The sequence below is a fragment of the Cydia pomonella genome, chromosome 18 (genome assembly GCF_033807575.1).
Source record: "Cydia pomonella isolate Wapato2018A chromosome 18, ilCydPomo1, whole genome shotgun sequence".
NCBI lineage: Eukaryota > Metazoa > Arthropoda > Insecta > Lepidoptera > Tortricidae > Cydia > Cydia pomonella.
Window position 1 is genome coordinate 7,460,098 of NC_084720.1, and position 16,696 is coordinate 7,476,793.

General features: G+C 33.9%; 2 protein-coding genes across 2 annotated transcripts in view; one reads left to right on the plus strand and one right to left on the minus strand.

The window, feature by feature from the left end:
- The first annotated feature begins 8,172 nt into the window (after positions 1-8,172).
- On the plus strand, positions 8,173-10,669 carry LOC133527977 (uncharacterized). Its single transcript, XM_061865198.1, has 2 exons — positions 8,173-9,503; positions 9,804-10,669. Exons 1-2 carry the CDS (start codon positions 9,323-9,325, stop codon positions 10,073-10,075), a joined length of 453 nt encoding a protein of 150 aa, XP_061721182.1. The 5' UTR covers positions 8,173-9,322; the 3' UTR covers positions 10,076-10,669.
- The window catches only part of LOC133527976 (putative glycerol kinase 5), a 33,439-nt gene continuing 27,362 nt past the window's right edge, over positions 10,620-16,696 (minus strand). The window contains exon 11 of the mRNA XM_061865197.1: positions 10,620-16,616. Coding sequence (XP_061721181.1) covers positions 16,363-16,616 — 254 coding nt within the window. The 3' untranslated portion in view covers positions 10,620-16,362. The remainder of the gene's footprint in view (positions 16,617-16,696) is intronic.

Sequence of the window (16,696 nt, forward strand, 5' to 3'; positions counted from 1 at the left end):
TAACGATATTCACAGGGACATTATTGTTTCTTGGTAGGACCGCCAACCGCTCCCTTCATTGACGCCGCGAAGTAGAGTGGTGCTCATGCATATAATTGATCTTTGAGCGTTATCGATAAAAATGTTTGGATATAGTGTGAATGAAAGTAATTATTTTTCAAGTAAAATTTTACAATTATTTTATATGCACCTAATGTTTAATTTAATACTTATTAATTTGGATTAAAAATCGAATAGGTAAGCCAAAAAATAAACTGATTTAATTAAGTACAATTTATTTATAACATTATAGTTTATACCTATAAGTATATTTTATTCAGGTTCTTAGCAACGATTCGAATAACTGCACTAGGTATAATAAAATATGTTCATGATTGCAATTTTTTTCAGTTTCCCGAAAAATTCCAGTATTAAAAAAAATAGATAGATGCTACAGGTAGAGGGCCCTAACTGGTTTACGAGCGAGAAAAGTGTTATTTGTTTGGATCATTTTCAAGAAAAATGTTTCCAGTTACACTTCACCTCATTTATATAACGATAGAATATAAATATGTTTAAAATAATAGTATATTGTTATACTTAGTCGATCCAAAGTTCTATCAGAAAGATTTTTACTGATAATTATGATTACTCTTTCCTTATTATTCGTACATATGATTTAAAAGCTTATTTAATGGTGCATTATATGTACTTACAATATAATTTACTATAACTTGCTTTCGCAGTTCTTCATAACTCTATGTAACATGCTGGAATTGCTTTCAATTGATGACGAAATATGCTATAATAAACTGAACTATTTTTTTAATGAGCGCTCACGTCTAACGACAATCCCAAAGTAACAATTTAAACAAACATTACATCAAATAATGACTAAAATTTAAACCAATTTGATTAGTTAAGCATAAACAAGCTTTCGCATCATGGTACATGTTTTTTTTTTTTAAATTGAAAGCTTTGTATTACATTTTATCAGTAAAAAACCTTTGTGAGAGAGTATTTAATACCTACTATTATGTCAATATTATTTGTTGATCTTTCGTTACAAACGAAAGGAAAAAAAATGTATGTTTTGTTGTGTTTTGATAGCATACCTTATGATCGTCTTTTAGGGTATACGTATGATGTTTTCAAATATAAAACCGTCGTTCTTTTTATGGATTTAACACGGCAACTTACACCTTCAGTACGATTATGTTATCTCGTTCGTCATCGTTCTCGGCCATACGCTTGACTTGACAGACGACAGACAGAATGAAGATGAGGAGATAATTGATAATTTCATAAAAGATTGACGTTGAAAATAACACATGCACAGTCTGTGCTATCAAAATCGCTGCCAACTTAACTTGGTCTAACTCTATGCGTCTGGCCCTACGCGTCAAAACTATGCTTTTGACGGTCTTTTGAGAATTGACATCATAACTATTATTACAATCACCTAATGTTAGTACACTGTATTATCCATACTATTGTATTAACTAGCAAGCATTAAATCTATGTTGACATAAGCTAGATAAAATGTTTAACCGTTACGTTTTTTTATTCCCGTAAGACTCGAACATATTAAAATGCTAAATGTAACTAACGTATTTAATTTGTTAATGATTAATATTATATTCGTGTAAATAGCTTTGCAAATACCAGAATATAAGTATGTGATCTTTTTTTAGAAGTTAAGAATGGGTATAGTAAGTTATCCTTAAAATATAGATATACACCATCGCGGACTTTTTTGTAGACCAATCAACGAGAGATAATCCCACCATACATTGCGTTGTTATATCTCAAACGGATTAGGCAGCGTTTTCGAATAAAGCTCCTAGAAAGCGTGATTTTTTCTGACATCTTTAGCAAACAGCGTCATATTCCAACCAATTTACACAAAACCTTAACAAATTATAGGAAAACCTTCCTCAAGAATCACTCTAAGTATTGATAGGTGAAAACCACATGAAAATCCGTTCAGTAGTTTTTGAGTTTATCACGAACATACAACTGAGAAGTACCCTTCCACCGCGAGATTTTTCGCCAAATTTAGCCACATCAAGCGCTGCGATCGTTTTTGTTTTCCCGCCGAGCCGTCTGCACCCGGCCAAAAACGGAGTTGGCGTAGTACTCTTTAGTAAAAAAAAAACTATAGTTTAAAATTATCGGGATCTGGATCAATGGTCGGACATCTGTCAGATTTTGGAGTTTGATATCCGACCATAATTGATGCATCTAATACACTAAATCGTGGTCCTAAGTCTTAATCCCAAAATTCAAACCTTTTAATACATTTGTCGTAGGTCTGTCAGGTCGTTAGCTAAACTGTTGGTGGACCCTTTACGCTATGGCCAAAGGTTTTAAAATGTACATATAATTTTAATATTTTCTTGATATGTATTTCGGTATCTGCGGTTTGCATAATTACTTAGATACCTATATGTATAAATAAGAGCAGGGCAGATACCCGACCGCGAACATCAAGAAATTGAAAAATCGTTATCTATCTCTATCGTTGGAATATACAAGAGCGATTGAGATGCAGGTTACTTTAAAATTTTCGATGTTCCGTTTAGGATGAGTTTTTCCGGGGTAAAGTCCTCATACCGGTTTAGTAAAATCTTGCTTTAGACGCAAACAAGTATGAGTAATATGCCTAACAATAACTCTTAATACCATATTACTTAGAAGCAATTCTAACAAGAAAGATAACATTAATATAGATAGAAGGACAACAATGTCACGCAATGTTATTTCAGTAAACTGAAGTGATACACTAAGTAAATCATTCCTCATCATTTTTCATAGTAAACCACAACAAAACACATTCACGGCCATTATGGTATTGAATGTATTTGCAAATGTCATTATCAGACTTGAATCACAATACGTCAATGCTTCCATTTCTGGACAATAACTCATTTAGCACAATTTGAGCTCCCGACGGGTATAAAATGCAACACAGACGATAAGGCTGTCAAAAACAAAGCACAGTCGGAAGACTCAATACCAAGAGCATTTTCGTGGGATATTTCCCATTAAGCAGAGAAGTTTCTAGAAGCCCAACAAGATCATGGCTTCCTCGTTGTGTGTCCTTCTCTCGCTGGTGCTGGCGGTGACCACCGCAGTCCCAGTTCCCTCAGACGACGGCGAGACTACCACGGTCGCTTCTGACGTGGCCCTGTTGGAGGTGATCGAAGTCGTCGACACCGTGCCTGTACTGGTGCCGCTGGTTGTAGCCACCGCAGATACCACTACGGAAGCAGACACGCAAGCGCCCGAGCATAAGGTGGCGAAGAGGTCCCTACGCGGAGATAACCCGAGCAATGATCTGCTGACGGATATTGAAGCTCAGCAATACGAAAACGGGTTGTCTAATTTGGCTGGCCGCAGGATAAAGTTCCTCCCCACTTTTTTGGGCTAAGTTTAAGCAGTAATTTTAAGTTAATCTAGCTTTAATTAAGGATTGGCCAACTAAACGATGACAGCTCAGAAATTACAAAACAGTGTAACGTTTTGACATTAGGGTTAAAAAAGGACTCGACGATGTGTTGATCGCAGAAGATTACACACTATTTTTTAATTCATATTCTTATCATGGATTTTTTGATATTTTATAATTATAATGTATTTGTACGGTTGTATATATTAAGATAATAAATTCTATTTTTACGAAATATTTTTTTCGTGTCTCCCAGTTTTTCCCTTAATAAAATACACTTTTGTTATTTATTTTTTTACTAAATCGTCAATCTACTTACTACGTTACATGAATTAAGTACATTGGCTATATTTAGGTATATTAAAATTGTAGAAATTGTAGTAAATCGCAATTTAGAACTATGAAGTAGTTAAAGTTTAAATAATATTTTTATTGTATCTTTAAACTGACATATAAAGAAATAAATGCGAAAAAACGTTGAATTTAGGTTACCTCTCTTTTTTTGAACATATTTCAAACTCTCTTGGTCACTTAACCGGACACAGTACAGTCCTAAAAATGTTGGTGCCAAGCCAATTTGAGAACCGAGGTCGAGTAAGGAAATGTAAATAATAAATATTATCTGAATCTTATTTAGAAAAACAAGTTCTTTTGTACTCTTTTAAGCCAAGAGTTATCAATTGAACTATCAATAACGGTTTTACAAAGATCAGAGGCGTCAGAGCTTCAAAACAGACAAAAAATAAAACCTTAATACACCTTCTTATTTGTTTATATTCGGGTAGATATTTGTTAATATTTCGCCATATTATACAGAATGATGATATAAATATTAGGTACCTTATAACATGTAAATACCTACTTTATTCAAAAAATAATTTACTTCTAAATAAAAGTAACATTAATTAAAAAAAAAACAACATTTATTTTTTTACTTTTATAATACACAAGTAACTTAAACTATAAGACATTTTAAAGAGAACTTATGATAATAACTTCTTCTTTTTTGGGCTCTTCAACATCAACGTGATTGTCCGTCTCAAAGTTGTCATTTTCAAATTCTTCTTTCTCTTGTTTTATTTCAATTACCGTTTTAACATTGTTTGCTTCTACCGGCACTTCAACTAGAATTATATCCTTGGAAAAATGTTCCGGATTATAATCCAAGTAATCATTTCCACTCCGAATCTCCACCCTATTTTTCATCATCTCAGGGTGTATAAAGAGACCGTCCAGCATTCTTCCATTTGCAATTCTAAAAACGAACAACAGACATAAGAATACCCAGATATTAGCCATCCTCGAAGTCAAACCAGTAAGTAAGTCCAAAACAATTGAACATAGATTTTATACTATGAAAGTGTTAATTTAATTCTAAACTCACGTTTTTGTTTAAACAAATAACGAACTACATACTTGGAATAAGTGGAAATATGGGAGCTATAACTTAAAGAGTAAATATAACTCTTCACGATGTTATTGTTCAGTATTCAGTATTCATTTATTTCTTGCTTCCATGGTACATTTTTTAGGTAGTAGTTACACATTTCTTACGGTATCACATGGACCCTGAATAGGGTGTAGCAAATACAAAACAATTTAAGTAACTTACAAAGTTATTTAACATAATATAGTGGATTTTACAAACTTATTATTATTGTATATCATCCTTGTTTACGATTAGGTTCGTCAAGTTTTTTTACGACAAGTAGGACTTCCAATTATTGATTTAATTGTAATATTAAATCAAACAGTGCCTAAAAATGTTTATGTCGTCAAAACTGAAGCACCATTTGGATTGTCCACCCGGCGGCGTATATAGTCTTCTGTGTGTGTTAGCTACCATTACAATATGAACGATTTTGAACACCAAAGTAAAGATAAAGTCGCGATAAAGTCAAGTTTGATGCGCAAATAAAACTACCCTGGAGGCGTATTCAGTCATTACAAATATGATATTAATTTGTTATTAATCTCAGTAAATCTCGTTCGCATACTGGTGCGAGAGCGACGGACTGAGATTAATATTTTTTTTTTATTTGAATACGCCTTTTGTAAATACCATTCAGTGTCGATACTGTCGGCAAATATTGGTCCTCCCTCGACAGCCGTCAACAGCGTCGTAAAAGACAATCTATCTCAATCTTGCCATCAATGGATTTTTTGATGTAATTTGTTTGTACGAACAGCAACACCACCACTGACCATTGGTGGATCTTGTGTCTGTGGAATAAGGTTTACCTATTTTTGATTTAACAGTGTGTACGATGTTACCTACGACATAATATTTAATATACCTACACTATAACTAAAATAATTTTCAAAGAAGTTGTCGTTTCTGAGATCGAAATACAATAAATGTAATGGCTTTAAATAATTTAATAATTCCAAAATGTAGCGTATAAAACCAAGCTCTCATACCAGTAGCACTCTCCCACTCAAAGCATTCTCAATTCGTTTTATGTATTGTTTTATCGTGTCTTGGTACCAAAGCAATACTGACCAATAATGAAGTTATATAATCAAGCATTTATCCTTATTTTATTTATAGCAATTTCCTCTCATGCTTATGATGAATCGGCATTCTACTTTGAGGAAGAGACGCGAAATATGTTATCAATATCATTTACTCATACCAACCAAACAATTTTCATAGACATCGACAATGACAGCAGTGTAATTTTCAAAGACACTTTAATAAAAAGTATACATGATCAAAATCATTCCGTTATTTTGGTAAATGAAGTGCCAGATTTTATTTATGGAGGAAAAATAATTATACTGGAAGAAAACCCTAATATTGTCTTTACTGTAAAATTTCTAAATACTAATGTGCTTGATAGTCCAGTACTGGAGTCAGTGCTAAAATCACATTGGTCACCATTGTTTATTATAAGTACCACTGAAGATAGCGTGTATAATTGTGATGACGGAAAATTTAATGAAGAGGCTTTCAATAACATTGAAGCATTTCTTAATGATTTATGGTACAAACATCGTATAATGCATGCTTTCTTAAATCTGCCCTATGTCTGCCCGAACAAATATGTTATTTATGATGGCATGAAATCAAACGAAGGAGAATTGTATAACAGGACCATTAAAGTTATTAGAAAAGAACATTTGCCAGAGCTAAAGTCACGTAAAGCTATGATGCTTACTCGAAACTATCCCCTGAGAGGCAGTATCTTTTATCGGTTCCCCACGGCTGTTCAGGAATGTGAAGGTACCGATATCTACATAAAAACCAGTCAGGAAACCAGTGGCGGTTTTTGTGGATTGGACGGACTCGTAATGTCAGATATAGTGACACACTTTGAATTTAATTTATCTTTGCCATCCTTAGGCGCGGACTCCCTCAAGTATGGATATCAGCAGCAGGATGGAATTATAACAGGAAGCTTAGGACATATCGTGAGAAGTGATATGGATTTGTCCTTCAACTCGAGGTTCATGACGAGATATACCACGGGGCAACTGCAATACATATTCTTATATCCCGTAGCAAGTGACGCTCTTTGCGTTATTTTGAAACAACCTGAAGTGGAACCTCTTTGGCGGTATCCTATCAACGCTTATAGTTTTCCGCAGTGGCTATTTATTCTCGCCTGCCTCACTAGCATTGGAGTCATAATGTGGGCATTTGCAAAGATTAAAAATAAAATTAATAATGCTAGAGCTGCTACACTCTTCTCTTACGTCTTGAACTCTATAAATGCTGGTCTGTTTGGCTTCTTTTTTAAACGAAGAAGTAACTTACTTCTGTTTAGAGCTAGCTGCTTGTGTGCTTCAATTATGCTGCTCGCGAAATATCAGGCAAGTCTTCGACTTTTTATTTATTTATTTAAGGTCGCTTTTTAACAACAAAGGTTATTTGCGACCACAAGAGAATTTATACATATATATATATATATATATATATATATATATATATATATATATATATATATATTGATTAATTTTATAAACCTGAGTACATGTAAATATCCATCATACAAACAATCATTTAAGGTGTTAGGCAAATTACAGATTACTTTGTCTTTCTTATATACTAAACACTCAACTAAAATATGACTCACGGTCAAGTTTAACCTAGTAATAGCGATCTGATCTCTTCTACACGTGAATGGTATCGGTGGGGTTTCAAAAATTGATTCTCTAACACGCTACTAAAAATTAACAGATACATTATTCAATTAAATCCAGCTACCCTGAAGTTAAAAAAGTTTCGTTTTTTCTTGGTGACCCAGGAGATGAATTTAGACCTCCATACAAAAAGAGCATGTCCCAGTCGCGTATCGGCTTCGGTTTTTACTTAACAGTAGAAAAATATATTCTACCATATATACTATGTAGAGTATTTACATCTATTTTACCAGTTCAATGCTAAAAGTCCGCTAACATACATGTTATTTATTTATAAAAATATTTGTTAGTGTTAGTGTGTCCCAAAACAATGGATCATTTTTAAGTCTCGATCTAAGTATCACGTAACAGTGTCCAGTATTACGGTTACTTTCTTAATCGCCGACCATTTCGTCCAGGGTACGAAAAGAGGTTGGATGTATTAATTGTCGGTCCACTAACTTACCGTTCATATTCCGAACGTAATTTAGATGTTTATATTATTTTTAAGCTAAACAGATCTATTTTGGGTCTAATATGTTATAGTAACTTAGTTTATTGAAATATTTTTTGTGGATAGTACAAAAAATGGTCATTTTTTCATTAAATGTCTTCTGGGTCACCGTTCTCCCAGGTCATTTTTCTGGTGACCCAGGAGACATTTACTATGACTCAGGAGACGTTTTTCGTATACATGTAGATTTTTATTCTCCATTGTATTGCAATTATTAATTTTCCAATAGAAAATATTATGAAACTGTTGATATATCACTTTGCTGATGAGTGGATGTGGAATTCAAATTTCTAGTTTTCTGCCTATACATTTTGAAATAATAACTTGATATGCTGCAGTGCACTCCCAACGTTAATAAACACGTAACTTTAAAAAAAGTTTTGGCCCACTCACTCTGAGTTTAAACGATGAAGTGCTTATCATATTATATTAGAATTTTAATACCAGCCCCAAATAACTGAAAATGTCTCTTGGTGAACAAAATTTGTCTCTGAGAAAACTACGATGGCCCTAAAAATTTTACGTACATTTCGTATTTTTCTGAATTAATAAATTGGATTATTATTTTTTCTGATTGTTTGATTGCATTGACATCACTAAGAAAGAAAGAATATGCAGGAATGCGGATTTTAAGTAATATAGAAAACTTTCCTCGGATTTTTTGTCATTAGTGACCCAGGAGAAGTATTGATTACTGTTATACAAAATCAAACAGGATCTCCCCATTTGAGTTACCGGAAGAAAAGCGTTTGTCCTTTTATATATGTAGTAGAAAATCATTTTTTTCGATTAAATGACGTTTTATTAGACAAATCGTGGATAACCCAGGGGACACGTTTTGAGTCATCGCAACATAATAAACAGCAAAAGTTGTCAAAATCAAAATAATGAAATTTATGCGTGAGCTGTACTTGCATACAAAAATTTAATTATAGTTCTACGTCAAATATATAAAAACAAATAAGATTTAAAAGTATTTTTTTTTTATCTTTCTCAATGACATAAAAAAGTTGATTGGCTGTTGCTTAAAATCATATTCTTTTATTTTCTGAAGCTTTGGAAAGTTATCCTTACTTAATTTCTAGGGTTACATAAACTACATATTCACAACCTGCGTCCGATACGACGTATTATACAGCTTGTCTCATCTTGCGGAGTCAGGCACTGTAATTCAAACGTCACCGTCCATATACACATTAATAAATGAGACTATCAACGAAGTTGGAGAAGTCCTTCTATCTCAGACAATACTAATGGAAGACACAGATTCATTTGAATATGTCGTGCATCACTCGAACACTGCGACTTTGGAAAGGAAAACTGATGCGATTATGTTGATTCTGATGAAATACACAGACGGATCCGGCAGGCCTACATTATATGTAATGGATGATTGTGTTCGCTCCTTCTACTTATCGTATATTGCAAATTTAGGTAAGTTTTCTATATTCATAATTTCAAGATATGACCAATATAAGATTTGACCAACCATGTGACTCGCTCTTTCGGCCAACTAAGGCCAATACGACCGATAAAAATATGTGTTTTTTTTTAGTTTACATTCTCTTCTAAAAGAACGACAAACGCGGAGACGCAAGCTCCTAGCGTAAGTACTTATCACTTGTACATACTCTACGCCGACCGTCATACTTAGGTAGACTTGTTTTAACAAATTCCAACTTTCCAACGAATCCAAATTCCAGGGTGTTAGAAATGTGACTCTTTTCTTTACAGAATTTCCATTCGTGGACGTAATTGACGTGTTCATGACGCGTCTATTCGAGACGGGCTTGACGGCTATGTACTACACCTGGACGAGCCGCGCTCTGGGCCTGCAGGTGTCGCTGCCCAACCTGTACTCGGAGCCGCGATCTGCGTCCAAGATAGGCATGAAGGAGCAGGCCATTGCCTTCACTGTGCTCTTGGTGGGATACGCCGCGTCTGTTATCGCGTTCGTTATCGAAATTTGGTTTGATAAACGGAAGAAATATCCTTTTATACATTAAACTTACTCGAAAGAAAGTAATCTTTCAATTCGATTAAATTGTTACGTGCACTTCAGCTTGTTCGTGGTTCGCGTGCGGAAACCATAGCGGCCACGGATTTTTGAACACATGGTATGCTTTTTCAGCGGTTCAGGGGGTATTAAACAAGAAAATTATTATTTACAGAGTGTAAATTCAATACGGGCGAATATTTAAACGCTGGTAAGCATAGGAATTTTGCTTAGAAATACTATAAAAATGTTAACCATAGATACAAAATAATTCAGCCCGCAATGTACAGTCACACACACTATGGCAGCATGCTGAGTCGGGACCATTTCGTAGCTTATATATTATGTTTTGTTACTTGTTGTTTTCCTCTTTTATTTTGCCACGAATAAACGCTCTCTACTCTACTGCACACAGTTACAAGACACGATCTTTTTAAAGTTTATCGCCCGTATTGGATTTACACACTGTATATGTAATCGTGTTTTAAATAGGTAAGGTGCGCTGGGGTAAGATCGATATATGTAATTCCAACTTTGCCCAGATTTTTTTAGTATTTTTTTTCCACAAGGTGTTTTTTACTCATTGCTACCGTATTACCGGACTACCTATTATCGATGGAAGAGGAAAGTATATTATTTCCTTTTAGCCCCGAATGTACAATTGTTCAACACAAATTTTGTTTTACGGGAGTTCCAACACAACACTGTTCATCTCATCAAAAACCATTCCATCTTATCCCAACTTACCTTATTATTAATAGTACGTTTTGCATCTGTTCAAAATGGCTCGTTTATTATATGGAAGGCATTTCTAGAAATATAAAGAAATAATGTTTTTAGAGTGTTTTCGATAAAGTATTAAAAGATAACTAAAATAACTTTTATGTCATGTCAACTTTTATTTTCAAAATATATAATTTTAACAATAATGTGATAACAAAATCTGAGGAACAATACTAATTATAATACACCTCCCACTACATACACCCTTAAAAAACTCTCTCTAAACTAAATTCTACCAAAACAAAAAATAAAACGAATTATAATTCAAACATCATTACAATAAATATCAATCATAATATGTTGAGCATTTAGGTAAAAAACCGTATCACTAAATGGTAAAACAATATATTGTCATCTAGATCTATCTAACTTATATTAGGTATAATAATTATATGATATTCAGCCTATATAATATAATAACAAGAAGAGGAGTGCATTAATATTTACATAATATATGTATCTTTATGACCTAAAAATTGCATAAACAAATATGAAATGTATTTTTACCGAAATATATTCTTAATACTAGGTATATTTCGCAATGTTTTCCGTTCTCGAAGATGTGTGAATTAATTTTCATACATCTTAAAATCGTACCAAATACATATATCTGCATCTTGACTTTAAATCTATAATGAAAATTATAATATTCATAATGATATATTTACATAATTATCGTTGGTGTCATTGTATTTAGAATTTGTTTTGTACTCTTTTCACAAAACACCAAGATGACCACGGTTCTACCAGTTAACCAGGGTGTCAATCAGTGACACATTACACATAATTTATTTATACATACATACATTATATTTACGATGTATTGAAATGACTTTCGGATCTAATTTAGCAATAATATAAATGTAAAATTACGTTACATCTGATTATATTTTCTGGGCTTCCATACCATGAATACCGTTTGACGTATTACTTAAATGGATATCATTACAATAGGTTAAAAAACGTAGTTATTGGTTACTCTGTACAGGAAAAAGGGACTACGGTTACAAATAAACAAGATGATCGAAATTCAACCAATAATACGTACAAAAATCTAAGCTACTCCAAGGCAAGATAATATTTTTTTAATCTCCTAAGACCCTGAGTACAAATTTTTGTACATACTCCAAAATCTATTTTGAACTTTTATTATATAACTAAGGGTTCCAAATTTAAAAAACAAAACAATTGCTTCTGGGTCTCTGGAGGTATAACTTATAAATTACGGGGTTATATCGTTCCAATTTATACATTTAAATTGCAATGATTTAAATCCCGTAATTACGTAATATACACTAACCTGAATTGAGTTTTTGATTTTCTAAAGTCAACTTCAGTGGGTTTCATATTGCAATCTTTTTAATATACTTAAAAATTACACCACCACGTGCTGTAACATTAAGAAAAAGGTATTAATTAATAAAAAAAACCTCCATTCTTAAATATCGTTTGAGCAGGACAACTAATCCATAGCCAAATGTTGGTATATATCTCATGGACGGATTTAGCCCTATTTAGTTTTTTGGGGAAATTAGCAATTTTGTAAAGTAATAGTAGAGATTTTTTCATGTATAACAAATTAATTTACATAGGTAAATAAATTTCAGCTTGAATGATAAGTGTCAGTTATTATGTTAATTTTAACTGTCTTACCCGCAAATGGTATATATTGTGTATTACATTGGTCATTTTGTGCTAAAAATATATCATGTATTTTAAAGGGTTTTAGTAACAAAATTAATAATTTAACTAAATTTGACTAAAATTTAGTGACGTTCAATACATATATAATCAAGTCGCGGTAAAACCAGACTTATTATTTTTTAAATAAAAAAAAAACAAGATGGCTCAAGGTTTCAACATTGTAAAACTGTAAAAAGATGTTGATAAATAACTAATCAAGCATGGATTTGTACTTATTTGTTCTGTATATCCAATTCTAAGCTTTGACTTTTAATATCTGAACCAAAAATAAAGTCTGTGGGGAAAGGGAACAGTCGTAGAATGTATTGGATCCCATATAATTCACGACTCTTCTTTTTCCGCACAGACCATAATACCAAACACTTAAAAAACGCTTTTTCTCTTTTGGTCGACTCGTGAAGATGCTATGCTTGACAATTAAAAATCAAGTTAATATTGATGGCAACTTCAATAATGAAACCAAGTCAGCTATTCCAAAGGTAATGTGAAGGAAACACGATTATGACGCTTAAACTCAGCGCAATTAATACATATCACAATCCAGTTTTGAATAATTCCATCTTTATTTTACTAACCTTTAACTGGGCTAGGATCAAAATTATTTTGGTTGTCTTGTTTAGGGCCACAGGTATTTTATCAAATAAATAAATAAATAAGACGAGTGCCATTACTCATCACATGTCTTTATAGCTGGAGATTACATTTAACATGAGAAAAAAAAACTAAATTTCATATCACACAAAAAATCCACTCCGTCGCATTTTTGGGGACAAAAAACAAACAAAAAGAATTTTGACCCGCTACAACTACTTAGAGGGCAATCGAATGTCAGTCTTATATACCCCATGTTTCAAGTGTCATTTGCGGTCGCTAAGGCGGTCTACGCAGAACGCTCCTCTCCGTTGTGTGATCGAGACATCACTATCTAAGTGCATAGCGCTGTCTCCCTCACACACCGGAACTTTGTGATGAAAGCATAAATTGGTTCTACTCGCCTTGATAAGGGTTTGAACACGAGATGGATGGATTATTCAAATCAGGATATCACCAATTTAACTCACGTTTACACTATATACAATCAACATTCCTTTTAATGTACACTATTAAATTTATTTTACTACAATCTACTTACGATTACTTTAGTATTTTTTTGTCAACCCGAGTCTGAACTTAAAATAATGGCAAGGGGTTTTAAATACCTAGCACATTTACAATATACTTCGATTTTTTTAGCAATTGAATAATCACTACAAAATGTATGTATGTGGCGTTCCATGCCTTAAGGGTCCTTAAGCACATATAGCATTTTAGATATGGAACGCCACATATAGTTACCGTAAAACAGGGGTCTTCACACTACTGCCCGCGGACCGGTTCGGGCCAAAGAGGAAAAGAGACAAATTATATAAAAACCGTAAAAGCAACTGAAGGTCTGGCCTTGTTGGCCCTGGGGTTAAAAGGTTTGGAGACCCCGACCGAATAATCTCCTAACTATAGTCCAAATTAATTCGTAATTTAGGTGTAAGGTCAGGTGGGGTAAGAGAAAATATGGGACAGAGGGACACATTTAGGGCAAATAAACAGTTTGAGATACTTAAAGATATTAAATACTATATAAAATAATAATACTATAAATAATGATAGTTTTTTTTTGGAAGATGTCAATCGCTTCTACTTCCTGTGAGATTCAAACATTTCCGATAAACTCCCGTGGGGATCTGTTGTGCCCTAGAAACTTGCAATTTGCTAAAATAAATATAGTGCGCACCGCGAGTAAAAACATCCCATTCAAAAAGCACACGGCCTGTGATGAAACGGGCTGCACGGCTACGCCACAATGTATGGAAATAATCATGAAATATGTATAAGTTTTACGTTATTTACGCCGCAAATAATGCATTTAAGTTGCCGTACGGTTTTTTTTTGTTGTAAAGGAATCAAGTATTTAATATACATGAGGGCAATAAAAAATATGTTAAAATTTAACGTATTACAAAAATGTTACTAAAATTGCGGATTTCACATTTTTGCAATATTGTGTCGAACCGTGTTTATTGAATAAACACAATAAAATATTGTTTGATATGTGGCAGATAACTCTAATGCAGGGGTTCCCAAAGTGTGCGCCGCGGCGCCCTGGTGCGCCGTAGAAAGTAAAGAGGGGCGCCGTGAGTTCTATCATTATCCGAAACCACAAATATTCGCGGGTACCTATTTGAGCGCTCGCATCGGTAAATAATATAACGTCGTGTCACTCTTTTTCGACCGTGATTTTAAATGTACAAGGGCGCCGTTGCAAAATACTAAACTTGTAAGTGTGCCGCATGTTGAAAAAGATTGGGAACCCCTGCTCTAATGCATTTAAACTTTACACATAAATAAATAATAATAAAAAACTCATTAACTTCTTTTTATAAAAATGAATTGTGTTGGTATATTAAGTTTTATTTTTAATTAAAATCGAGAATCTCCCACGGGACACGCTGTATAAAATGTGCTACTAAATGCCTCTGTCATGTTTTGGCCAAGAGAGCAAGATAGCTGCAATTTCACAGTACCTTAGAAGAGTATTATTGTTTAGTATGGCGTTATGCCCTAAATGGTAAATTATTGGTAAATTACACAACCTATGGCAAGAAAAATAAAACCCATAAGGCTGATTTAGACGGTGCGAGAACTCGCATGCGTGTTTCATTATCATTAAATTGCGGTATTTGAACTAACTAAAAGTCTAAAATCGCATGCGAGTTCGTCTAAATGAGCCCGTAGAGAAATGCAATACTACGAAGTCGTTTTTACGGAAATCGGTAAATCTTCGGTAAGTCTTTTAATGCAGAAACACACAATCAACTTCTCCAATTGCTCTATGAGTGACTCGCTGCATTAGAGTTAAAATCTAGCTCAATACAACCTAGTTTTAGTGCGGATTATTTATCCATTTAATTTCCCAACATGTACAACAGTAGGCAAATCGAGAGTATCGAGCATTCATAAATAAATGGGCATTTTTATTTTCAGGTTAGGGTAACTTATATACATATAATGTCTTCTAATCTGTAAGTTTTGAGACGACACTTAAGACCGGTTGCACCAACCAAGGTTGACGGACTTCCGAACGAAAATTCCGATACATTAAAATTTAGCGGGCACTTTAACGGTGACAGACGTGTGATGCAACCGACCCTTAAACGTTTGATTTTGATCATCAGAATTTTAAATTAATAATAAAACTACTTATATGATTAAATGGTACTGCTGCTGATATTTGCCTGTATTATTCTTATATTATAACCTCAAAACACTTAAAAGCTACGTATAAAAACAGCGAAATCCGGCATGACCCTTTATATGCAAGCTTGCGCTGCACCCTACGCTACACCTAAAAACTAGCAGGTAGTGTCAGATTTTTTTACTCTGTCCGAATTTTATAAACAACTAAGTGAAATTCGCACATCTTAAAAAAATCTAACTATAAAGCTATTCCACGGGTTGTCCCGTACAAACGCGTTTTATTTCGTACAGATGTTTTTCAGCGTTTTTAGTCAATGTTTATTTTTCTGAACATATTTTTGATCCTTTGTCATTCATTGCCACAGATAAAGAAAGACCTGTACTTTTAAATCTTCAGAAATTCCACGCATTTACGGGACAACGCTAGACCATTTCGTGGAATGCTCCCTATAGAGTAATAGGGTTATCACTGTTGAGTGTATCCTCACGAATCAATCTAAAAACATCACGGCAAGATATATATCACCTAACTATAGGCAAGCACGCGACGAGGAACGCTAGCACGTAGAAAAGCCACCGCTATGTGTACTTACCGTTTTTTCTCGAAGGTACCTTGAAGCTGTTTTGTGGGGTTACCGAACTACTACTCGAGTCTGAGACTGTAGAGAGGCTCTGTTGGGACTTGTTAGCTGTGTACCAACCGCACATGCGTTTGACGGCGTCCTCCCAGCGGGTGAATGTGACGTCGTATGCTTTTTTGACACGAGGCCGTGGATTGAATACGCAGGCGACTTTGCGCATTGATTTTAGCTCCGCTTTGGATTTCCATATACCTGTAACGAGGTAATCAGTTTTTTTAATAACAGCGTATAAATCTTACAGAAACCAAATAACCGTTTTTATTGGAAATATG

Coding starts and splice junctions, on each gene's coding strand:
- LOC133527977 (XM_061865198.1), top strand. CDS start 9,323: ATGGAAGACACAGATTCATTTGAATATGTCGTGCATCACTCGAACACT. Junction 9,504..9,803: donor ATCGTATATTGCAAATTTAG/GTAAGTTTTCTA, acceptor TTTTCTTTACAG/AATTTCCATTCGTGGACGTA.